The sequence below is a fragment of the Scomber japonicus genome, chromosome 13 (assembly GCF_027409825.1).
Source record: "Scomber japonicus isolate fScoJap1 chromosome 13, fScoJap1.pri, whole genome shotgun sequence".
NCBI classification, from domain to species: Eukaryota; Metazoa; Chordata; class Actinopteri; order Scombriformes; family Scombridae; genus Scomber; species Scomber japonicus.
In genome coordinates, this window is record NC_070590.1 from 5,866,943 (window position 1) to 5,894,324 (window position 27,382).

General features: G+C 39.6%; 1 protein-coding gene across 1 annotated transcript in view; it reads left to right on the top strand.

Annotated features, from left to right (window-relative positions):
* Window positions 1–27,382, top strand: part of cadm1a (cell adhesion molecule 1a) — a 450,697-nt gene that overhangs the window by 385,812 nt on the left and 37,503 nt on the right. Inside the window, exons 8-9 of the mRNA XM_053331275.1 lie at window positions 3,716–3,888; window positions 16,778–16,867. Coding sequence (XP_053187250.1) covers window positions 3,716–3,888; window positions 16,778–16,867 — 263 coding nt within the window. The remainder of the gene's footprint in view (window positions 1–3,715; window positions 3,889–16,777; window positions 16,868–27,382) is intronic.

A 27,382-nucleotide genomic window follows, 5' to 3' on the forward strand; every position in this document is an offset into this window, starting at 1 on the left:
AAGATGTTAAAACAGACGAATGACATCATGATGATTAATAATCAAAGATTTTATTCATGTGTTTTTCTCTGTAGAGGTCAGAGCGTACAACTTCTGCCTTTCTCTGAGCAGGAGGAAACACAAATGAACATAATCCATTGACATTAGATTGTGCTTTTGCCCTTCTGCAATCTGCACACATCGCTGTTGTATTTAGTATTTATTTGTATCTTAAATGTATTTAACTGTTTAGCCTGCAGTGCACGTGCTCCAGCATTTGCATAGGCAGCCAGATCTGAGCTTTCTTTTTTTTTAATATGGTCACAATATGGTTACATTAACACGTCAGTTTCAGTGCTGAACTTTGTGAGGGTCTAAAAACTGTATAATTATCTTGAAGGGGTGAAGTAGAAGAACATGTAAACACTCACAGAGCCAAACACTGTGCACTTCAGACTCTCCCCCACCAACCCCCTGTAGTTTTCATAGTTGGCATAGAGACAAGCTCACTACCCGTATTCATTTTATAAAGATGAAAACACAATCAATACAGTGAGCCGGGAATTGGAAGTCATTTTCATTAGAGCTGCTGAGAGTTGTGCAGTCATTACCAGCAGATAGCACAGGGGGCCCCGGCTGCAGGCAGCCATTTGTATTCTAGACGCCTGCCCTTCCTCTCTCCTTGCAGCCCCATCTTACCTCTTTCGTTTATCTCTGCCTGTCTTCCTCCTCCAGATTCACTTTTCCCTTCTCACAACAGTCCGTGCCCCCCTATAGAAACTATTTTTTCTAGGTCACGTCTCTCACCCTCACTCTCAGGTAAAGGTATATATTTATATATCTATTATTTACATTTCATCTGGAGAGCGTTTGTAATAGACACGGCACTCTCTCTTTCAAGCCATCTAGCATAGCCATTAAATGCTCTTGTGGTTTGTTTGTTTTTCGCTATTGAGCTCCAACAGCTATTTCATATTTTCTGTTCCTGGATTTTTCACCTCAGCACCCCCCCTTCCCCTCTTTCCCCCCTCTCTCTCCCATTTGCTTGCTCCCTCCACACCAAATGCTTTCAAATGGAGGGGAAACAAGTTAAAACACCACAACAAAATGCAACAAGAGAGACCATCAGCACACGCTCAGGGGAAATAACAGTAGCTGGCAGCGGCCATTGGAAGTTGCAACAGTAAAATAGAGGTGTTTTGTCTTTTTCTTTTTCTATTCACCCCTCGGTGGCTCCCGGTGCTCTGAACTCATTGTCATAAAAATGGAATCTGTCACTCCGCCATAAACCTCAGTCAAGGTATATAAAAAAAAGAAAGGAAAAAAAAAGGAGAACAAAGACAGACGCTTGGTAGGCGCCCACCTACACAGCAACGCTTACAAGTATACAAGTGTGATAAAGCCTGCAATTTGAAGACAAAGCTGCCACACTGTCATTTTTCATTTTAACTATACACAAAGGAATGTTATTTTTTTAATGCTTTCTTCTCTTTGATTAGCCTTTTATCTGGTAAATAGTTACAAGATGTTTTTTCTTTAAATGAGATAAATTTATCCAGAGACTATAATCTCTACTAGAAGCAGTAATCAGTACTTATTAAATAATGAATGTATGGTATTAGAGGTTATTATAGATGTAGTATAGTAGTTTAGATATAAGAAAACTTTCCTTGGTGGTATGAAAGTCCTCCAACATCCCAAGATTTGTGTTATTTTCCAAAAGCATTGTGTTAAGATCAAACCGAAACAAGACAAAAATATCATTCTGTGACATGGATAATGGGGAATTTGGTCTATTCTTACATTTTAGAAAAGCATCTGTTTGGTCATAGATCCTGAAAAATCCCAGATGTCACGGTGTTACAACCCTGGCTTGAGGTAGACGACAGAGCAGCCACAAAAAAAAGATGTAATTTGCAAAACAGGATATAAACAAAGAAAACAGAAATTGGTGGCTGAAAATAGCTCTGCTGTTTGTGTGTGTGGGGAGTGGGGGAGGAGGAGGGGGGCCTGAGAGAGCTTTTCAAAGGCCAATCAAAAGATAGCAGGAATCAGATATCGATGGCGGTAATCGTTACCAGATTGCCTGCGAGGTGCCACAAGCTTTTTGGAAATAACACAGAGCATTGTTTTCGTATTAACACAAAATGAAGTCATAACTTTGCAGAAATTAAGTCCTTTATAATGTTGATTTTGATGGAACCCTACAGCTGTGAAGTTGTAAGCCTCTAAACTCAACACGTTGGTCCATGGCGAGGTGAAATGATGATGAAATTTGCTGTGGAACCCAGTAGAGCTCTGAGATCGACTGACTCAGGTCAGATAGTTGAGCCCAGAGTTCAAACTAAACATGATGAAGCAGCTTTTACACAACTGGAACAAACTACCTACTACTATCAGAACTGAAATCATTTTTAAATCCAGGTTAAAAACATTTCTCTTCTCCTGTGCTTATGATTGAGCTCTTTTAACCCTCCTGTTGTCCTCAAGTCAAGGAAGGAAGGAAGGAAGGAAGGGAAAGAAGGAAGGATGGAAGGAAGGATGGAAGGAAGAAAAGGAGGGAGAGAGGAAAGGAAAGAAGGAAGGGAGGAAGGAAACAAAGGAAGGACGGAGGAAAGAAGGAAGGTAGGAGTGAGGGAGGAAAGAAGGAAGGAAGGAAGGAAGAAGGAACGAAGGAAGGAAGGATTTAGGGTTTAGATGTTCCTGTCGTCCTCCGGGGTCAAATTGACCCCATCTGTTTTGACTGTTCCTTCCTTCCTTCCTTCCTCCCTTCCTTTCCTTCCTGCCTTCCTTCTTTCTTTCCTTTCCCCACTTCCTTCCTTCCCTCCCTCCTTCTGTCCTTCTTTCTTTTCTTCCTTCCTTTCTCCCTCCTTCCTTCCTTCCTTCCTCCCTCTCTCCCTCCCTCCTTTCCTTCCTTTCTTCTTCCTCCCTTCCTAATGTCTGTTAATATCTAGTTTACTTGATTAGAACTATATAAAGATCATGGTTTGGGTTAAAATGATCACTGGAGACAAGTTTTCAAATTCCTTAACGATATGCAACCTTTGCTGCCATGGCAACAGTGAACACCACGATTAATTGACATGAGCAAGATTAAGTCGATAGTAGTTTATAAAAATCCTGCTGGGGGGGGGGGGGGTTGTATGTTTTAATGTTTCTCAAGTTGCATGTTTTTCTGTTTTATGTAAAGCACATTGAGTTACCATTGTGTATAAAATGCACCAGATAAATAAAACTGCTTTGTCTTACCTTGTGGATATGGATAGAGCTCAGAGGATGAATCTTCAAGTCCTTTGGCAACCCCTCAGGTCAAAATGCCCACTTGTTCAAATCATACATTTACAAAAACACTTTTATAATTCCCACATGGTCTCTGCCCAGTTTGATAAACATTTTGATATAATTGACTTGAACACCAGATATTATTAGACATGCCATCCCTGGAGGAAGAAAGCTTTTAAATGTGCTGATACACAACAGAGGTCAACTTTGTTTGGCCACAGTGGTTTTGAGTCTAAAGACTAGCAAAATATTTTGTCGGCCAACAACGTTTTGTACTCTGGGATGTAATAAACATGGCAGCCCTTAGGGTCCACTAACAGTGTTTTAGACTTTAGGCTTTGTTACATAAAGATCACATCTATCACTTCTGCTTCCACTTTTAGTTTTTGTTGAGTGTTTGTTTAGTTTTTTATTCTTGGTATCTAACATCTGTGCTCTGTTGTTCTTATTTTAGGCCACAGCGGGTCAACTGGGTGAAGGTAGATGACGATGTGCCATCCCACGCCGTCATCACCGGCGCCGATCTTTACATCGAAAACCTCAACAAGTCCTACAACGGAACCTACCGCTGTGTTGCATCCAACTCAGTGGGGGAGTCTTATGACGACTACATCCTCCACGTCCTTGGTATGACCGTCTACCTTCAGCTCTTTTCTCTTTTTTACTCACTATATCTTCTTTTCTTTCTTTCCTTCTTTGATTTACTTTTATTGGGCATTATTCTCTCAGGCTTCTTATTCTTGTTCTTCTCCCTCTACACAATACATGTCTTTAAAAGAGTATGTGGTAAAAGTTTGATCTCAATTCCCTTTGATAGACTGAGTGTGAGTATTTAGTAGAGTCAGTATCATAGCACATAGACACCAGAATCCTGCATATGTAGACTGATAATATGTATTAGATATGTGAGTGGTTGGCAGCGGTAGTAGCATACTAAACATTTAACCCATTAGCATAATCCAAGGTATGCAGACTGACTTTTAAATATGGTCTTCAATTTAGTGTAGTATACTTTTAACTAGGGCTGTCAAACGATTATTTTTTTAATCAAGATTAATCGCAGAATTTCCATTGTTAATCGCAATTAATCACGTTTTGAATTGCATGTTTAAAATCCTGTTATTTTACATTTCAAGGCAGTTTTAAGCCCATAATGTAAAGCATTTCTTACCAGAGTGTCTTAACTGGGAATCAATCACGGCTCTGCTGCGACTCCCACACTCCAAAATGGTCCTTTGGTGGAGCTGAGGCTGGCTTGGCTGCACCTGGGTGTTTAGCGTGGAGGTGCTAACTCAAACTCCACGTACTCCGGTGGTAGTTAAACTCCGTTTGACACAGGTTGCATTTTACTTTTGACTTGTCAACTGAACCGTCTGGAAGTTTTTTAAAGTTAAACAAGCCGTTCAAAAGTCCAGTAGCTCTCTTACTTTCCATCAGCGCGGTAGGTTTACTGCAGGAGGCCACTTCAAAGCATAGCGCTACAGCTAGAGGAGCCGTCTACGGGTGAGTAGAAGGGACAAAAAGGCTTGCAAAATTAAAATGCGTTTAAAAAAAAATTAACGCGTTATGGATTGCATTAATCTAACGCGTTAACGCTGACAGCCCTACTTTTGACCCCTCCCTGTTTCCAGCTGCACTGAGAATATGGCCAATAATATTTGTCCCACACTAGAATAATGCCTTCTTATTTTGGCAAACAAACAAAAAACTTAGTGTCATCTGGTAAAAAAAATGAACCTCCTTTTAAATTTAGTCGTAATTCAACTGTTTACCTCATGATCATCAGCTAAAATGATCGCCACCGGGATTAATTCCCACTCAGTAACATAAATCATGTGTTGTATGTATTTTGTGTAATAAGCTTTCAAACTCATTAATACTGTTACTTAAACTGGATCATATTTCATCTTTTCACCAGTGCCTCGAGCAACAAACCCACACAAAAGCAGTCCCTTGAGATTTTTTTTTTTTTTAACCCAGTACTATTTTCATTTGGGAAGCAGCTGTAGCTACACCAAGGTCATGTACTATTGTTCCTATCTCTCTCTCTCTCTCTCTCTCTGTATTGTTTGGTTATTTTAATGATCTGAAGATTATATTCTATATTAACACATTTTTACCACTACTATCATTTAGTTTTGTGTGTGTGTGTGTGTGTGTGTGTGTGTGTGAACTTGTTTTTTTTTCCCATCGAAAGCTTTATTTCAAAATGACTCTGATACTGAAATCTCACCAGCCAATCTGTTCTGTGTTACTTGATGTTGTATTATAATAACTTATTATATTAGTTGGTTTGCAGACATGGGTCATAGTAACAGTAACATCTCAAAATTGTCTGTTTGGTGGATCTGTAGTGGACAGTGTGATCTAGGGGCTTTGTTCTGGATTTGCAACTTAAGTTTTTTCTGTTGTCAGGATTGTCAACCCTCGATAGCTCAGAATTGCATCATGTAAAATAAAAATAAAAAACTTAAAAAAAGAAATAAATGAGAATAAGATGTACATTATCAGAATCAGAACAAGCTTTTTGCAGACTAGTTTAAAATTTCTGTGGGTCATTGGACTGAATTTCTGCTAAATATCTCAGTATCTCTAAAAATCCTAAATACAGTCCTGAGCCACTGGGGTCGTAATAGAGGGGGCAATGAGAAATGTATGATTAAATATTTGCTATAAATGTGCTGCTATAACAGATAAATGCTTGAAATATAAATTAATTATTCAAATTAAAAAATCTCCAACCAAAATCAGCCCAGAAAATAATCTTGAATGCAGTTAAACCATCTGTATTGATCTGTAAATGAACATGGTTGATTCTTACAGTATCTGTTGCCCACAGCTGCTTTATACTACAGTACAGTATGAGAAGCTTCTCCTTCTGTTTATTAAATCCCTGCAGCATCTGAAGGCAGCAGGACTGATATGTCTGTATAAATCTGCGGTCTCTGAGAAGTGCCATGACAGAGCTCCAGTGCTATTATGCAAGATGTTGGTTGTGTTTACCTTGATTAAATTGGCTGGAAACAAACAAGTGGCTTCTGCAGAACAGCCATACACACCTCTACACACTTCAGACTGGTTGGTTAGGACTTAACCCTCCTGTTGTCCTCGAGTCAAGGAAGGAAGGACAGGACGGAGGAAGAAAGGAAGGAAGGGAGGAAGGATCATGGTGTGATCAGTTGTGATCAGTCAGACCATTGGACCGTCCAGTATGAGCACATATATCGTGAATCCTGACTTTACATTGTGAGCGATTTACTCATACGTTGTGAGCTATTTAAACAAAAACATTGCTAAAATCACACAGTGTATGCCCAGCTCACATGCAGCAAATGAATAAATGAATGCAGTATTTATGACTGAGTCTATCAACAAAACTGAGTCGTATCGTTGTTTTTTTTAATGCAGGCTGCATAATAGATTTATTACATACTACCTTTTTGGGTGTTTTTGTGGCTGGCGCTCAATAGATGAATTTGGTGTTTATGTTCTGTTGACCCATGGGGCGACCTCCCACAAACCTACAGCCTACACCTTTAACCTATATCTACCTACCTCTGTTTGATTTCTTTATTTTTCTTTAGCTTCCTATTGATCTAAAACTCTCCTCTTCTTTTTTCCATGTAATTCTTTCATCCTCATAAGCATTATTATCACAACACGGTTTTACACTGTTGATACCAATAACATTTTCACCCTGAGCAGGGGCATTACACTCTAATGTGCTCATTTTCCCTGGCCAAAATTACTTCACTATCACTTTTTCGAAGACCCTGAGCCCACTGAGAAATGATTTGGCTGTTATTGTCAGAGGAGAATTAGTGGAGTGAAAAGGCTTTAATGTAGGCGGGGGAAAGGGAAAAACTCAATGCCTGATGGACACCAGCTGAATAGAAGTTATTTACAGCAGATCAAGTTGCTGTGCTAACGATGAGTGCAATAAAACAACAGGGGTACCATGGAAAATCAGAGAACAATTTACTGCCACCTGCTATACCATAATTATTAGTCTATATTAACAGTGTGGTGCCAGCCTCTCTGTGCGTGTGGCGTACACTTTGCTTTGACGGATGAGTAGAAAAGACAGTAGATCCTTGACATTTTCCATAATTTTACAATTCAGGATTTGGGTTAACCCTCCTGTCGTCTTCCCGGGTCAAATTGACCCTGTCTGTTTTGACGGTTCCTTCTTTCCTCCCATCCCTCCTTTCCTTCCTCGCTCCCTTCCTTATTTTCTTTCCTCCATCTTTCATTCCCTCCTTTCCTTCCTCCATCCCTTCCTTCTTTCCTTTCCTCCCTTACTTCCTTCTTCCTCTCTTCCTTCCTTCTTCCTCCCTTCCTTCCACCTCCCTCCCTCCATCCCTCCCTCCTTTCTTCCTCCCTCCCTCCTTTCTTCCTCCCTTCTTTCCTTTCCTCCCTTCCTTCTTTCCTTCCTTCTTCCTTCCTCCCTCCCTCCCTTACCCCCTCTCTCCTTTCCTTCCTTCTTCCTCCCTTCCTTCCTTCCTTCCTTCCTTCCTTCCTTCCTTCCTTCCTCCCTCCCTCCCTCCCTCCTTTCCTTCCTTCTTCCTCCCTTCCTTCCTTCCTTGAGTCGAGGACAACAGGAGGGTTAAGAGTTGAGTTCAGAATCAGGATTAGTTCTAAGGTAAAGTAAAAGGGTAAAGGAGGCCTGTGTGGCTCAGGAGGTAGAGTTGGTGGTCCACTTACTGGAAGTTGGTGGTTCGAACCCCTGGCACCCCCAAGTCCACATTCGAAGTGTGCTTGGGCAAGATAGTGGAGGATCATGGAGGTGTACAGGTGCAACAGAATAAATAATAATCTGTTGAGTGGCGATCACATAAAGTGCAGTTTTTGACCCCTTTGTTAATATAACTATAGCACACATACAAACTAAGGCAGTGCAATCTACAAAGAAACAAGTTTGCGTGATTTGCTCGCATGCTTTTAGTATCTCTCTCTCTGTCTGTGCCTAAACAAGAAAAACCTCATGGTGAGGGCTGCAAGTCACCCTCTCTCATCCACCCACATTTCCCCCCGTAGTGAGAGAAACACAAAGATAAACACGCTAATACAACACACGGACAACTAAAAGCCTTGCACCATAAAAAAAAAAGGGAAAAAGGAAAGAAAAAAAAGAAAGCTGCCATTAAAAACACAGAGGGCCTCCATCCTTTTAGAGCTTTTGATGACTTTGATGTGTCCATGACCCCCACAGTACTAATGTCTACTGTAATTCAAAAGCAAACCATGCCGAACCTTCGCCTTGTTAATGGGAGGACAGGATGTTGTGGCAAACCTGTTAGATGCTGATTTTCACATTATGTTCCAGATAACACCCCCCCCTCCCCAACACACACACACACACACATGCATCATAAACACCACCTCCAGCTCCTACACAACTACCACCATGCGTAAAAGGAGCAATAAGGAGGGCACGTATGTAGAGAAACACTATTGTCTGTCATCTAAAACAGACAAATGGACACCAATAGGCTCTTCTGCTCTGATATCAACCCTCCATTCATTCTAGTAAGAAAATGAGCATGCCATCCCCCAAGTGTAAAAGTAATAAAAATATTAATTGGATAAGTTACTGAATTCTAAATTGTAATCCTTCACACAGCTCATTACTGAAAAAAAGAAATGACATTATTGTAACACGTTACCGCTAAATACTGGAAATAAAACATCAGGTTTACTCTGGTCAAATGAGTGAGACCACTTCTAGTTTTTTTCTTAGACTAGTCTGAAGGCGTTTTACAAAAAAAATAAAGATTGGTTAATTTTAGACCTAAAAATTTAGCTGCAATGCCCTCAGGCTGTTTCAGAAAAATACATCTAGGTCAAATGCAATGAGTTTGTGAGGAGGGGGGCAAATCCCAGTAATTTTGTGTGTCCTTCGAACAGTCCTAACAAACCATGTCTTAGTCCCACAGTGTCCCATTGTGTTAATAGCTAAAAACCAAGCCACAAGATCCCAAACTGTACATTAGCGATGTGTAACGTAATAATAAAGTCTGCACAGGGCTTCCACCTGTGACAATCCGCCCCTGCTTGACAGCCAGAACAAATGCAGCCATGGCCAGCTTCTACTCTAATACATCTGATTCCCGAGTATTGTGACCCTAAGTGATGGAGAGCATTGTGAGACTGGCTGACACTAACAATGTTAAGAGCAAAAAGAATGCAATCTATATTGCTCTAACTCTCACTGCCTGCTCTTACTTCACAGGGTAAGAAAACACAACCAGGGTTTTCCTCTCACAAGTCGAGTGAGACCCAGCGCCAAGGGGTTTCAAGTTGTTTACAGGCGATGGTTTACTAAGTTGTCTTCCTCCCCTCCTCCTTCACCAGTGCTGGCTTTTATTGTACACTTGGAGCATGTTTAGTGACCCCCCATTGCTCTCTGTTGTTTTCCTACTTACTTTACACTTCTTCTCTCTTAAAGCACATGGGAGTTTTTTTGCACAAGTCACGGTTAGCTCTTTAAGTGGCATTCTACATATATTACGGAGGTGCAAAGTGTCCCGACACATCCTATTCAGGCTGCGAGTGCTCTTCATTTGCAGAAATTGCACTTGAGTGGAAGTGAAATTGCTGGTTTAAAATAGTGTGGGGGAAAAAAAAAAGTAATTCTCCATTTCCAAAACAGATTTAGAAGCTAATGTTTTGAAGACTGTCACTCTGTTCATAGGACATTTCAAATAGTTGGATTAGTTAACTGATAACTTTAAAGAGTCATCCACCTTCCATCCATAGATTGAGGTCAATTTGGTCAATTTACTTGATGAATTGAAGATCTTATATTCCTTCATATGTGGAAATCATTGACTTTGGGAAACACTGGCTGGTACCCGTCAAATGTTCCTACTAAAAATGACCCCAATGTCCAAACAATCCATACCAAAATGCATGTAGTTCTTCATATAATAGTTCTGTTTCCACCACATTGTGTCCAAAATAACCCAACATAGAGACAAAAACCCGTCTGTCTTTGACACATCACTGTGGCTTGCTGTGAGTGGATTACAACAAAACTGAAAGCCTGGTCCCCTTTAATATTTAGCCTAGGCTTTGTTAGGACCTCATATGTCATGAAAAGGCCCGACATCAAATTACCAATTACAAATGAAACCAACAGCTATGAGAGCTGCCAGAATCAGACTATGATTGAACAAAATAACACAAGGATGTGTTATTTTGTTCTTGTTATGTTGCATTTATTACTGCATTTGGTATTTCATAACCTGTCTGGACAGGTAAAATAAGCAAGAGTGTACAGACACACAATAGAACCATATTTTATACTCTTTCCACAATATTGGCATACACAAATGTCTCTTTGAGTCAATGTCAAGCTGATATGTAAAGCCCCTAATCACAGCAAGAGTGTCAAGGGCTCCAGCGGTTCAGATTAGACGGGGACCAAGGACACAGAGGAGGGCAAGGACAAGCTTACCAAAGATATAGGTAACCCTTACTGGGCTAAGGGACACTAAATGAGATACCATATCTGAGAATGAAGCAGGGGAAACAAAGGCACATGGTAGCATTTAGCAGAATTCAGAGTTTATTTACACTTTTAGTAAGAGTTTAGTAGCATTTATTGTCAAGTAGATAACGATACTAGTGATGGCATTTAGCTAGCAGAACCATCCAAACTTGGTTTACCAGTGTCACATCAGAAACATCAAACTAAATCTTTATGACTGTCTGGTATGTTTAGGTGATAAAGATTTTGGCGATTGTTAGGGTATCCATATTTTCCTCTGAAATGAGGCCAACACAGAAGTAACTTAGAACTGCATTCTAGCAAAAGGCCACCAGGGGGCGACTGTTTTGGTGTCAACAGGTCTTCCGTCTCCATACAAGTCAATGGAGAATTCACCAACTTCTCACTTGATTTCTAACCTCAGTAAACGTTTTCAATATGTGTTTATGGTCTCAATCACTAGTTTAAAGCCTTCTTCAATGCAGTATGATGTTCATTTGTGAAATTTTGGCCTCCCTGATTTTATATTTGACGATAAAGCAGGGTATGCATTATGGCGTGGCTACGTTCTGATTGACAGGTTGATTGACCAATGTCCCCGAGATCCAGCCCTCGCAACCATAGCAACCTCCCCGCTCCAATTTTTGCCAGTTTAATGCCATTATCTGCTCCTTCCAAAACTTCAAGTGAGACCTTAATTCTGACTTTGACACTTGCCACATGAGGCTCAGACATCCATGAAGTGGTCAGTCTTTGCCAACAGCTCAGTATTAATTTCCAGTAAATGAGTCCTTTTGTAGTACAGTTAGTGTTGTTGGATTACTGGTAAAAGAACCCCAAAAAAACAGTCATGATCATTTATTGTTATCCCCCCCCCCCCCCATGTATCAATAATTAGTGAGCGCTGGAACTAGTTATGTGAAGCATGTTTTCATATTGTTTGGTGTGTGATTACCGGCGCTGGTGCTCACGCAGAGTTCTTTGACTCAACGGCTTTAGGAGGAATGATTTCTGTCAGGTTGTGTCTCGGAGCTTCCTGTAGCCCTGCTCCATTCGTTCAGACCAGAAACACTGATTCATAAGCCTCATCAGTAAACAAGACCCGGTGACTCAGCGGGAGGAAAAACACATTCTGCCTGTCACATTTGAAAGTCAATGAGCTCCAGTGTTCTTTGATACATTGCACCAGCTAGCCACAAAAAAAAGTAGGAATATGGTGTCCATAATACAATCTCACCAGTCTTGATTTTAATTTTTTTTTACGGCTAAGATTTTAATGAGTTGTTGACACTGATGATCCCAAACATCTGCTGGACCCTCACAGTTCATGATGGGATAAAACCAATTAGACAGCACCACCCCCGAGCTGGAGTTTGTTGGCTCTCAAGCATGTGTGAAACTCATCAGCCCAAGCTTAGTCTGCCAGCCGACTTCCCAATGGATCATTTCTCCCCGTCTTTGTCTGCACATTGGTCTGTACAGCCTTTTGTGTTGTCAAGGTTGTCTTTTAAAAGAACAGAATTGTTGATAGATTAAAACATACCACATCAGCAGAGTTTTAATACTGATCCAGATCACCTGAAGGCTTTCATTTGCATTTTTAAATTTGCTTCAGGCAGAGTTCTGGGGCTACACGATCCTCTATGCCTTGTATTTGAATTACTTGATTCCCTGTTCTTCAAGTGCATAAAATAGATAATTTTCTAAACTAACAACTGTGAACACATTTGTGCAGTCACTATGAACAATTTCTGCCCTCGGGGAAGGCTATGCTTATATGATAAACAACCTCTGTACCCTAAGGGAAGACATTACAAACAGTAGGATAACTTTTATTACCTCTTTCATGTAACTTTAGGGCGTAAGCATTTTCAATTTGCTAGTCAAAATACACTTGGTTAGATCATTAAGAATTACAGGTATACATCCAATTATACTGTGATAATAAATGTAATGTATGACAGCTAACAATGACGGTTTAATGTACTGCTCAAGAAAGCAGTGCTGTTTTCAGTCTATGTTGTGCTTCTTCAATCATGAACACAAACACCTATCTCAGAAAATGCTATGTGCTTTGAAATATGTAAGACACATGTATAGCATCAATTTCAATCAAGAATAATTGATTTTTTTCTTTCTGTTCCACTACAGCCTTTAATTCCTTGTGTACATTTCTACTCTTCCAGTCGAGTATGTATTTACTGGAAATCAATGTAATGAAGGGTAGGGCTCTGTAAAACTGCTGATCAGTGTAACTTTTAACAAACACTAACATGAGTATGTGTGTATGGGACTGTACACAGATTAGCTATTGAGAATTAATGGCAAGAAGGATGGTGTGTGTGTGGTACTGACTCAAAATAAACTACAGTGGGTGTGTTCATTGTGATGAAGGAACATTTCGCCCAGTACAATACAACAGTGTGGCTTATTTCATAGTATTTGGACAACAATGGAGTTATGTGGGAGAGAGGAATGAACTGAATTAGTTGATTCGTGTACATGATGGTTTTATCTAGCTGATTGAATATTGAAGCGTTTAACAGCTATGTGAAAGTAGTTAGAGATTAATTATGAAAATAAATGCATTTGATTTCATTTGACATTAACATAATGCCTTCTTGCAAGTCACGTCCCCCTCATTGAAAACAAATATTCAGCTGATGCACCAACACTAGGCGTTATGCTAATATTGTTTAACCCTCCTGTTGTGCTTGAGTCAAGGAAGGAAGGGAGGAAGAAGGAAGGAAAGGAGGGAGGAAAAAGGAAAGAAAGGAGGAAGGAAGGGGGGAAGAAGGAAGGAAAGGAGGGAGGGAGGGAGGAAAGAAGGAAGGAAGGAAAGGAGGGCGGAAGGATGGAAGGGAGGGAGGAAAAAGGAAGGAAAGGAGGAAGGAAGGGAGGAAGAAGGAAGGTAAGAGGGAGGGAGGAAACAAGGAAGGCGAGAGGGAGAAAGGAAGGGAGGGAGGAAGAAGGAAGGTAAGAGGAGGAAGGTAGGGGGGAGGAAACAAGGAAGACGAGAGGGAGAAAGGAAGGAAAGAAGGACAGAGGAAAGAAGGAAAGGAAGGAAAGAATGAGTGAGGGAGGGATGAAGGAGAGGGAGGAAAGAAGGAACAGTCAAAACAGGTTTTCTGTTGTTTTCATACTGTCATGATGTTGGATGTTTCTGTTAAACATTGTCAAAGTTAAGTCAGGTCCAAATCCAGACCTTTATCATGCTCTGAACACTTCGTCTACAAAGTTACCTCTCCCTCCTCCTCATCATGATGTCTGTTCTGTAGCATTTGCTGCTACGATTGCTCAAGTAGTTCACTCACATATTTTGGGATTGGATTCAGGTTTGAACAAGTACTGATGTGTTTGAGACGATTCCATCTCCAGCAAAAAGAACAACAAAAGAAGCAAGATCCTACTACTGTTGAATTGGACATTACAGATAGTTACAGAAGAGACAGTAGTATTAATAATATGAATAGTTAATAAGTCAGGGCCCAGAGCTGATCCGTGTAGATCCTTTTGTTACTAGTTAAAATGCAGGGTGGATATTTCCAGCTTTCACACACTAAAATCTTTCAGCAAGGTAATTCCCATAGTTTGGATACTGGCTGATTATTATTGAGATCACTGCTGTGTCTTCCCTTGAACAAAGGAATCACATGAGCCGACTCCCCGATGCTAGGAAATATATTTCCATATATTAAATGGAAAGATTAACTATTTGTGTTATTTACTCAGTGATAATTGGATCAATGGTTTTGTAGTACATCTGCTACATCACTAGGCATCATATTCCCCCCTTTAAAAAACATTTCAACACATCATCAGGTCTCTGTATAGTAAATATATCCTGAGGCAAGGAAAGTCATCTACAGCTAAGGAAAGCAATAGTGGCAAAAAACATTCACTTTTAACATCTGCAGCTTTAGTGTGTTCACTGAAAATGAAACATAACTGCTGCAAAATCCTGCCATACATCATCACATAGAGGGAAAAGAAAAATGACACCGCCTTGTCACTGTCGCTGCTTAAAACGATGCCTCTTCTACCCCCTTTAATTTCCCCTCTTCACCCTCCTTTTTCCATTCATACACACTGTCCTTTTCTCACCTTCTTATAACACCTTATTTCATTAAAGCGCAGACTCTTCTTTCGTCCTTATCAACAGCCACAAATTATTTATTTTTCAGCACCTTTAATAACCCCAACAGGTTTTTCAGTCCATTCCAAGGCAATCAGAGCAGCATGGAAGGTCTGTAACCAAGCAGCACTGCCAGAGGCTTCATATCAGTGCAGCACTGCCACTTCAACAAGGAAAATGTCACTTTTGATATCTCCCCCTGGTCATTGTCAGGGTGGGGAGTCTAACCCGGCTAATGAAGTAAAAAGGGAAAAGCTGTGGGAGGAAAAATAGTCTGTGGTCAAAGCCTGTGCACTCAACAACTCTGCTTAATGTTGTTCATACATTATTATTATTATTTTATATTGCTTTACCTCCTTCTGTTTTTTGTCCGTGTTCATTTATCATGTCATTATGTTTCAGTTAATACATCAAATTTTGCTTTTTATTTATTACTATTATTAGCACCATTATCCCTCACCAACTTCGTTCTCTTCTCCTTCGAGATATTAAATATGCGCAGACACATTTGTTTGTTGAGATAGCTCACTGCATAACAATGACAGCATAAGTACAACACCAGTACGTGTTACTTATTAGACATTTAATCACTTCTAACAACCATGTGCTGGTAGCGTTGTCAGGATTTTGTGTCATGGTGTGTAAGCCTGTGAATAGACATGAAAGAGAAGTTCCCAACAAGATCTTTGATCAGCTCTGCTAGTGTGTGAGACGAGATGATGTGTGGCAGTGTCGTCGTTGTGTGTACAGTATTTAATGCACTGCCGTTCAGTTAATGTATCAAAGTAGACCTTTAACTCACACGCACATAGTGACACACAATGAGCTGTTGGTCATATATAGGGTTGCAAAGGGGTGGAAAATTTCCGGAAAGTTTACGGTAAATTTCCATGGGAATTTATGGGAATTAAATGGGAATTAAATGTGAATTTATGGCAATTGAGGGTAATTTAGTGGAAAGGTATCATATCCAAGCAAAAATAATTGTTTAGTTATAAGCAAAATAATACAATTAAAACAGATTTATTTATAAGTTGAACATGACCAAGTTGAACAATCAAACATGAACTTGGAGTTAAGTATTACTCAGAAATGAACACAATTAGGGTTGGAAAGGGGTGGAAAATTTCCAGAAAGTTTCCGGTAAATTTCCATGGGAAGTTAAACTGGGGAATTTTGGAAATATTCCAAATTGGAAACTTTCCATGGGAATTATGGGAATTTATGGGAATTAAATGGGAATTTATGGGAATTTATGGCAATTGAGGGTAATTTAGTGGAAATGTATCATATCTAAGCAAAAATAATTGTTTAGTTGTAAGCAAAATAATACAATTAAAACAGATTTATTTATAAGTTGAACAATCAAACAGAACAAAAACATGAACGTGGAGTTAAATATTAATCAAAAATGAACACAAATGTACCCCCCCAATCCAAAAATGCACAGTGCATGTAGGGGGCGTGGCCTCAGTATGCACAGTGCATGTAGGGGGCGTGGCCTCCGTATGCACAGTGCATGTAGGGGCGTGGCCTCAGTAGCCCTGCAGTAAACAGTATGCTATGTGAGCATGTGATAGCATAGATATTCAACTGTACTGCATGATATCTGGTTGTTTTAGTCAAGATTATACAAAAATATTATTTTACACAACTATATTTAAGTTCCCTAACATACCTTCAGTTTAGTAAATTCCCGGTTTATTCCCGTTAATTCCTGTTAATTCCCATGGAAAGTTTCCAAATTTGAAAATTCCCGGAATTTTGCAACCCTAGTCATATATCAAACAGTGATAGCATCGCGTCACACTGGCGTTCCTTTATCTTCATGCCTTTTATACTCATTTTTTTACCCCCTGTGTTTGTCATGTGTTTGTCTTCTCATCCAGATGCTCCCACCACTACCCCTATACCCACCACAGCCACCACCACCACCACCACCATCACCACCACCATCTCCTACCCCGAAGCCAGTCAAGGTACAGTATCACCCTCACACAACTTGCACTTGTGTGTGTATATATGTGTGTGTGTGTGTGTGTGTGTGTGTGTATGTGTGTGTGTTTCCATATTCCCAACGCAGCCTTGAATCACTCCATATATCTCCATCTTCATGCCTCGGTGGCGTATTTTTATGCATTTTTCTTTTACCCATGGGTTACATTCCACCCGCCGTCTGTCATCATTTACCAAATTTTAAGTAATTCCAAATGCTATCGATCATTCGGCAGGTAAAAATGAATAACTGCGAAGAAACAAGTATTCAATCACCCAGATTTGTGAAAAATTAAAGGAGGGGATATTTTTGAAATGTTTTTATTCATGAAAGTAAGTCAGAACAAGACTCATAATAATAAATACTTTATTTTTGGATAGGGACAGTGCATATTGATGAACATCGATATTAAAACATCTCTGTAAATATGCCGGATTATAGCAAAACTGCTAATGTGCATCCGTAGTCTCTAGTGAGTAAAATAAATATTAAAAAAAATACAAGTAGAAGAGACAGCAAATAAAACTGGGCCTATATACTTCAAAGTTTATTAGGTTATGTATCGCAGCTGTTACAGTTGTTAATGTATGAAATAATTATGAAGTTTAATTAACCTTTGTGTCGTCCTCCCGGGTCAAATTGACACCGTCTGTTTTGACTGTTCCTTCTTTCCTCCCTTCCTTCCTTCCTCCATCCCCCTTTCTTCCTTCCTTCCTCCCTCCCTCCCTCCCTCCTTCTTCCTCCCTTCCTTCCTTTGCTTCCTTCTTCCTCCCTTCTTTCTTCCCCATTACCTTCCTTCTTTCCTTCTTTCCTTCCTCCCTCCCTCCCTCCTACCTTCTCTCCTTCCTTCCACCCTCCTTTCCTTCCTCCTTTCCTTCTTGCTTCCTTCCTTCCTTCCCTCCTTCGTTCCTCCCTCCTTTCCTTCCTTCTTCCTTCCTCTCTCCCTTCCTTCCTTCCTTCCTTCCTCCTTTCCTTCCTTCCTTCTTCCTTCCTCCTTCCTCCTTTCCTTCCTTCTTCCTTTCATTCCTTCCTTCCTTCCTTCCTTCTTCCTCCCTTCCTCCTTCCTGTCTCTCTCCCTTCCTTCCTTGACTCGAGGACAACAGGAGGGTTAAACAAATACAGAACTTGAGCTTGACCCACTGCATTTTCAGGCACTATTTTCACTCTCATAGATGTGCTGTCAAGTTCATGATTTGTCCTTTAATCATCCAGACACATACAGTACAGTAGGGCATGTGGTCATATAAAACAAAACACAAGGTTCAATGCTAATTCAACATGCCAGATGTCCTCTCAGTTCTGTGAATATTGCCATAGGGCATGATGTACCAATACACTTGCAAGACACTGTTTTAATTCATTTTCATTTGCAACACACAGCAAATGGAAATATCAAATTGAATATAACACCACGTGATGTCATCATAAAAATAAACAGGCTTCAGTAAATACCTACTTGTCAGACTAAGAAGACAATCTGCTTTGATGACAGACTTCTTATTTTTGTTTTTATGCTTTTCCTGCAGGGGTTTATTGCCCCCTTTTTTCCCTGCATCTCTGCAAAATCTGCAAGTAGGAAAGGACACAACCTCCTGATCCATGTATTGCATCATCATGTACTGTAGCCGGGATGCGATGTCATCTCTGTTGTCACATGAGCACGAGCTCTGACAGTGAAAATCCATCTCTGATTATATTGTTGTTTGTACTGTAGACTGTCTTCATGTTGCGGTGCGGATTTTTGTTTCTAGATATTGTGTAGAGGTGAAGCAGCATATATATGTCCCCCCACCCCCACCCCTCCACCCCTCTATGATTTTGTCACACATAATGAGCTCAAACATGAACTCCCATACTCACACTCATTATTTCAATTGTTTGATTGATTTTATTTTTTGTTGTTGTTTTTTTGCTTCTTTTCTTCTTTCTTTTTTTAATAACATGAATGAGATGAGAGTGTTACTGTTGAATTGAACCAGAAGTTTCCCCTTGCTTCCAGTCTTTGGGTTAAACTAGGCTAACAGACATACATGAGTAAATACATGAGCCTGATATCAATCTACTCTTCTCATTCTCAGAAAGAAATCAAGCAAAATTGAAGTGTAATTTAAAATGTGCATCTGATTACAACAAGCTTTTTTAATTTGTCTATTTATATTATTGTTCAGCACAGCTATTGTAACCTTGCATACTGTGATATTGACATACACACAGGTCTATAAAATATGAGTTAACATGGAAACCTATTTATACAGCCTCATCTATCAAAGTCACAAATTAGGAGTAATTACACTGCTCAGAGTTATATATATATTCTCACAATGTTTTCATATTTTTTTATACATGTGATTGCAGGTGCATAAATGTAACTAATACCAGGCTGAGGCTTAGCTCCTGTTGCTTGGTTGTCAGTGAAACCTCTCAGAGCAACCTGGTGGCTGCCAATATTGTTCATTCTCTGCTTTGTTACAAAAATCATTTTAACAGCAGGTTGTTTTTTTTCATATATCAGAGACAGACCAGATGCACAAAAACATATGAAAAGATTTGTTTTTTCTTTCCCAGCAAATTCCTATTCCTATTACACGAGAAATGCATCCATTACAATTGTAAATAGGAGTGTGTGTGTGTGTAACAATGGGACCAGCGTAATGGAAAAAAGCAAATGCAAACAAATTGGTAAAAACGTTAAGAATTATGAAACATGGATAATGGGTTTGATAATTGTTCTATAACATTTATTCAGACAAGACAAGAATTTCCTTTTTATATGAAACTCATTTCTCATTCATAAAGTCAATTATAGATCATACTCCAGGTGGCTTGTGGGAAGAGGGCGGTGGTTGGAGGTGAACATGAGCGCTTGAAAATTAGCCCTTTAGAAATAAGCAAATTTTTTATCTTGCTCTTTCAGAAACAGAACTCGGGGCTATTGTGAATATAAATCTCCAAAGGGTTGCAGATAGAAAACATCACTTTATGCCTCGACTCAGAAATCAGCCTGAGCTCCAGATGCAATCAAAGCCTCTCTGACAGACCATTCAATTGGAACAAATCTCACGAGGCTGGCAGAAATCACAGGCATTGTGCTTGATTATGCCATCTGATTGGATTAAAGAGAATACCTATCTATGCAAGCTGATTGATAGCTCCTTTGCCTCTGATCAAGGAGTCTGAAGTCTGCACAGGCCTGCTCTGATTATTCTGTATCTATTCTGAGCGAGATTTCTGCACATTTGCAAAATTATCACACTTATTTATAATGTGTGTGAGTTACTTTATAGGCACATAGCAATAGTAAAGATATATCTTTGATTAAAGTACATATGTTATATCTTAACCCTCCTGTTGTCCTCGAGTCAAGGAAGGAAAAGAGGGAGGAAGAAGGAGGGAAGGGAGGAAGGAAGGGAGACGAAGAAGGAAGGAAGGGAGGGAAGGGAGGAAGGAAAGGGAAGAAGAGGGAGGAAGGAAGGGGGGAAAGAAGGAAAGAAGGAAGAGAGGAAAGAGAGAAGGAGGAAGCAAGGAAGGAAGGAAGGAAGGGAGGAAGAAGGAAGGAAAGGAGGGAGGAAGGAAGGGAGGAAAGGAAAGAAGGACGGTAGGAGGGAGAGAGAAAGGAAAAGAGGAAGGGAGGAAGGAAGGACAGAAGGAAGGGAGGAAAGAGAGAAGGAGTGAGGAAGGACAGACGGAAGGAAGGAAGGAAGGAAGGAAGGGAGAGAGGAAGGGAGGGAGGAAAGAAGGAACAGTCAAAACAGACGGGGTCAATTTGACCCGGGAGGACGACATGAAGGTTAAAATAGAAAACTAAATCCTCTCATATAAATAGAGAGTTAAATTCTTGAGCAGTAAAATGTCACATTTGCTCAGTTTCTTTGTTCTGATATGACTAGTAACTTATCATGGTTAATGAGATGTAGATGTTGCTTTATGATTGACATTAACAGAATAAACACAACATACCTCACCAGAAAACATGTTTTTATTTCCTAGCGGTGGTCCCACTTGGACTATTTAATGCATTGTGTTTTATATTATATATACACCATTACACTCACTCTCAGCTAGGTCACCTAATGATGATGTCTTTAGAGAACCTGACTTGGGAAATGAAAGGAGATTCAATGCTCCATTATCCTGTAATTGTCACTTGTGGCTACAGAGGCTGCTGTTCACCAACAGAGTCGTAGTCTTGCTGTTATTTTTGCATTTGATAAAACAGGATGATGTGATAATGTTTTTTTTAGCATTTGTAAATGTTTTATTTGACAAAGCACAGTGTCAAGTTTGTGCTAAATGCATTCAAATCTCCAGTCTTTAGACTTTGCTGCATGCTTCACCAATATTTAGTGACGGAGAATGGCATTAAAAGTAAAATACTGAGACAGTCACAAACCAAACATAACACATATTTTTGATTTCATAAAATGTGGATCTCATTTTCATAGTTACGGTCATAATTTCCATCAGTAGCAATCACATTATACATTGTAAGCATGACAATATCACAAAACAAAAAAGGACAAGAAACATGCTCATATGAGGGCTCTTTCTTCTTTTTTTCCCATCCCATTGGACTAATTTATGGCAGAATATCAGTAACCAAACAATTGATGACCAAAATTATGTAATAGAGAGAAACCCTAGTTGTAATGACCGTAAATTGTCCTTTAACTCTAACTGCATACTCTGATGTCAAAGTGTTAAATGCTAGTTAATTCCTGAGCTTGATCGAGTAATTGATCGTCATTAAATGCTAGCTCTGGTTCATAGCCTCTGCCATCTACCTTCCTTGTCCATATTTTATGACAGATAGATATTTTAATGATTTAATAGAAGTAAACTACTAGGGGAAATCCCAACACATAAAAGTTTCACCAAAAAGATAGGAGAATTCAAATCAGTGCCAATCTCTGGAAGGACTAAAACTCACTGTACAGTATGTTGGCAAGTCATAGTAGTCCCCTGTGAACAGATGTGTGGGCTTCACCTGATAAAACAAACCTCATGTCTGCGATGCCAATATTTTCAGGTTGAAACAACCCACTTACAGTTTTTGCCAGATGTCCTCTCTTTGCTTTCAACTATCAGGGGCTTTCCATTATTACTGTGTATATAGTGTAGATTGAAGGCAGCAGACTCATATGGCCATAATACGCTCTGCCAGTTGATTTCATTTACCCACTGTGTGCTGCACAGATCAGAGACGCACTGCCAAATGAATCTGTCAGAGTGGTATTGAGGTTTTTATTTTTTTTATTTTTTTATTTTATCAATTTCCCATTAGAGGGACAGAATAGAGCACTTTAAAAAATCTATCAGGGCCCCAACACATGGCTCTTAAGTGCTTGTCAGGGTTCAGAAAGTGACATGGGGTAATGGTTATTTTCAGATATCTGTCCTATACAGTAGCTCTTCCAATTAGGACATGTTATTAATTTTCCATTTACAGTCACCTACCATTTTATTTTTGATATACTTTCCTGAAACATAACATTTTCTGTTTTGTTCTTTAAAATCCTGTTTCTTTTCCCATGTGCTTTGCCGTCTATTTTCAGTTATTTTTCTGCCACTTCCACATCAGTGTGACAGTAAGGGCCCATTTATGCTCAACGCACGTACGAAAATGTATCCGTCCTTTTCAAACGATGTTACTGTCACTGCTCACATACTTCCATGCATCCTTTACGTTGGCATGGATAATAACCAATACATCCACCAGGGGGCAGCACAGAGTCAAACGTTTATGACAACAACAAACTCAAAAACAAACATGGCGACTGTGGAGGAGATATTGATAATGTTCCTCTTGCATAGAAGACAAAAACGATATGTTTAAAGTTTCTAACCAACTCGTACAACCTTTCCTCAAAAAGTTCCTCCATTGTTATTTCTTCTTCGTGTCTCACTAGAACTACGTAACGAGTAGAGACAGCAACACTGCCCCCCCCATGGTTTCTGGTGGTACTGCTCCGTTTGGTCCGTATCCGTAAGTTTTATGGAAACGTGCAGAAATACGGAGGAAATGAACGCAGAGCATGGACAGAAGGCTCCGTCTGTATCTGTATCCGTATTTAACGTTGAGCATAAATAGGCCTTCAGAGTTTCCTTGGGAAGCAACTTGTTGTGCTGCACACTCACTTCAGAGGCAAGTCTATTTTTGTAGTGGTAGTCGAGGTCCAATAGGAGGTCTTCTCTGATACGCCGTCCAACCCAGAAAGTGCAAATGGACTGTTTTCTTTGTAGAGATTCAGTATTCATCCTCCCACGTATCCTTTGTGTTATAACCTCACCTTCCTCTTTCCCATTAACACAATATGACTAATCATTCATTAATTCAACACACTGCCAAGTGCACAATGTCACTTTATCCCTGAATGAAGAAAACAGATAATAAATGTGTACCTGGTGCAAATAAAACAATTAGGAGGCTGGCTAGCATTACTTTTAATTGACAAAAGACCATAAACAGTGCTGACAACTAATTCATTTAACCCACGCTATAGACAGGACAACAAAACAGGCAAGGGAAAAGAGAAACAAATATCCCTTGCATTTGTCAAGGTCTTAAATTACATAAACACCATCTGGTTAAGTGACTTTACATTTGCCTTCACTGCACATTCTCCCTACTAACACACACACAAACACACACACACACAGTATTGCCAGATAATGTGTGGTATTGTTCTCACTTTTCTCAGTTTGATTCCTTGTCAATTTTGAAATTGGAGCCAGCCAGCTATAACTAATTTAATTAAGGTCAATCGCAACACAATAACTGCCGTCATGCAGCATATAGGCTAAGGGAGTGTCATTGATATTATAGAGCTCAGCGTCATGGAAAAAACACTCGTCTGGAGCCCAGTATATATCTTAATGTGCAAGTATATTGTATTCCAGAGGTATTACTGCACTCTACAATAAGCAAAAGGAGATGAAACCCATAAAGTAGGACCAGGACGTAATCAGCTAACCACACAATATCTGGAAAAAAAAACAAGCTGCAAAGATTTATTTGCATTCATTCAAGTCAGCATATACACATAGTTTTCACTACATTTCAGATCCTAAGCTTCTCTGGAGTTGTTAAAATGTGTATAAAGGTGTGTAAAGCTGCTTAATACTGTATATGAACTCTGACTTTCTTTATTATTTTAGTTATACTTCATTGATGGACAGAATTAAGGAAAAATCCAAGTCTACAGCCATGCTAGAAGCTCTGCCTCTCTCTCCAAGGCACGGGTGTAATGTTTTCCCATGTTCACCATCTTAGTTTAGTATGTAAGCTGGGAAAATGTTCTAATCAGCACTAGATGAAAAAATCAGGTAATCATTAAAGTTATTAAAATTCATTGTGAGGTGAACAGGAATTATGAATAAATTTGCATGACCATCCATACAAAGGTTATTATTGTGTCACTAAAAAGTAAAACATGTTAATCTCATGTAGGTGCTAAAAAAAAAAAAAGTCAGACCATGAATATCTTTACAAAACTTCCTGGAAATACAGTAAGTCATTGTTGAGATATTTCAGTCTGGGCCAAAGTGACTGAGCCTCCTTTTTTTTTTAAACAAACCCAGTATAGTGATATATCTTGGATTCACAAGCTCTGTTGGTTGTTTGGTTTTGGACTTTGCCCCAGTCCCATTTTAAAACAACTTTAAATATATATGATACACATCAGGATATTGTTCCCCAGGACTCAGGTAATAGTTTCTTGCTGGGTTTTCTGTTTTCCACCAACATTCAGCAGATTTTAAAGGTGAAAAAAAAACCCTGTTATTAAAGAGAAAGAGATACCAGTTTCTCTATCAACAGAGCTCTTTTGGGGGTAGCAAAATTCTGGGTAAATGTAGGAAATCACAAACTAAAGCCAAAGTCAGAGAAAGTGGATCCAAAAAAAAAAGTAATCTAGCACCCAGCGGGGAAACCCAGCAGCCTGTTGGCATTTTCAGTACCACAGGGTTCCACCTAATGCATTTCTGCCAATATAATTATGATTGGCATGCAGTTATCTCTGCATGTTGGGCTGGATGTCATGTCACAGTGAGCAGCCAAAGTACTCATGGGAAGCATGGCAACCAGTCATGGAGCTGATGTGTCCGCATCCATGTCTGTGAATGTCAGTGAGGACACTACACATACCTCAGTTGAGCTCTGAAGCTAGAGATGGTGGATGAGGAGAAGGATGTTCAGATATGAACGGGCAATCACTCAGCGGCAGACATATTGAATGGTCCCACATGGCTTCCACCCACAGTGTAATGAGGGTTAGCAGGCCATGCTGCTTTTTTGTTGACTGAGGCTTGCAGGGACAGACGCTACATTTTACATTTTGATGTCAGTGAACCGCCAGTCTATTTCTGTCTTCACATGGTGTCAGAGATGTAACAAAAAGAAGCCATCATCCAGCTCTGTTTTGTTTCACAGCAAGGCAGGATTCAAAACTATTTTACAAAGATCGTAGATATGATTGTTGGACTGTTCCATTGAAAAAAAAATCATGTCTCAATAATCTATAAAAATAAAACCCCCTTCAGCCAGTTATTTCCTCATTCTTCTCCTGATAAAAAAAAGACTCAATCTTCATTCCTGGGGACTTGTGAAATGTTTTAAGCCTTAATTATTTTCCCCAAGTCCTCATTTAGTCAAGTATGGTCCAAATGCCTGGATGTGCCCTTTCTATCCTATATTCAGTTTTACTGAGGATGTTCTTGGATTAACCATTTACATTTTGAATATGTGGTCAAAATAATGTCCACTTTAAAATTTGCTTCAGTGTTTTCACTGTGGTGAGCTAGACCTGCCCGGTCATTACTGGGGAGAACAGTCTTCTCTCATTAAGCCTTTTAGTAGTATAGTGGTAGAAATTGTGTCTGTAGAGTTTTAAAACAAAAAATAGATTTAATTTTTGTCTCATCTTTAAAATCTATTATGTGTTTCTGTTCAGCTGTGACTCGAAGTAAAGTGAAGGGTGATCATTTTTAATTGGCAAGTTGTAAAATAGTGCTGTATACTTTGCATTATTAATACCATTTATACACATTTTACCACACTTAAATCAAAATTAAATATATATACACCAATGAAAACAAACAGAGGTTGTTTTTATCAACTACAAAAAGTAGAAAATAAACTAAAATGTATGAATCAATCATTATCAAGAATCCTGTGTATCCAACTGTAAATATAACACATTATTGACACCTGGTCAACTAGCTAGAATTTACATTAAAGCGGGTGATTTGCTGAGTGATCTTTATGACCTGTAACTTAAATACAGTCTATTTCAGGACCTCATAGTCCGGATCCAATGACCTGACTGTGTAGAAGGGCTGTTTTACACATTCTCAATCGATCCCCTGAACTGAACTTACCTCAGAGCAGATTAGTCCTGTGGCAAAGGTCACACTGTTGATCTACTCTGGCTAAAAATGAGCTAGCTGTGTGATATATTAAAGCCTGGGTTAAGCCCAAAATCAGCTGACTAACTCACTAAACCCACTTCAAATGAGAAACACTTGTTTGGCAGCAAACACAGATAAAAAAAAACAGATTTCACAATGATGGTACTGATCTTGCTGAGATACTAGCTGCTCTTACTTCACCCTTATATGTAAAAACATAGCTGTTTTAATGACTGGCCTGTGGCATTACTTACCGCTGACATGTTTTAACTACTCAAAGACCTTGTCGAGAAATGGATCCTCAGAGATTCTCAGTAATTCTAAGATAAACTCGATATAGTGTCACCTTGTGAGAACGCTGTCTGTACCTTGAGCCTCTGGCAACAGAGCAGAGGCGTGGCATTGCTCCCTAAACAATTACACATTAAACTCAGCATCATTCCCTCTTTCTTACACACACATCTCTGTGACTTGACAGCCTACAGCCACTTTCTTATGACTCAGCTAAAACGGTCCCAGGACAAGGAAACTGTAAACTGTCCTTGTTGAACATAATCTATCTTTGACCAAAAGTTGCTTTTATTACTTTAACCTCCTGCAACCCAGCGTCCTCATGTGGGGACATTAAATTCTGGGTTTGCTGGACCTTATACTTCTTTCTGCTTAACTTTGACCCATTGTCCCTGTTCGTACACACTTTGTTTGTGCCAACTAGGGGTAGCAAAACCACAATACATAATAATCAGTTTAAAAATGAGATGGCAGGTTAGGTTACCTTAGTGAAGTCAATCAACAGCTGATCCCCAGACCAAAGTGGACATGGTGCAAAACCGGGCAGGGAGTTCTGGTCCTCTCAAATGAGGCCAACGCAGAAGTAACTTAGAGCTGCATTCTAGCAAAAGGCCACCAAGGGGCGACCGTCTCTATACAAGTCAATGGAGAATTCACCAACTTCTCACTTGATTTCTAACCTCAGTAAACGTTTTCAAAATGTGTTTATGGTCTCAATCGCTAGTTTAAAGCCTTCTTCAATGCAGTATGATGTTCATTTGTGACATTTTGGCCTCCCTGATTTTATATTTGACGATAAAGC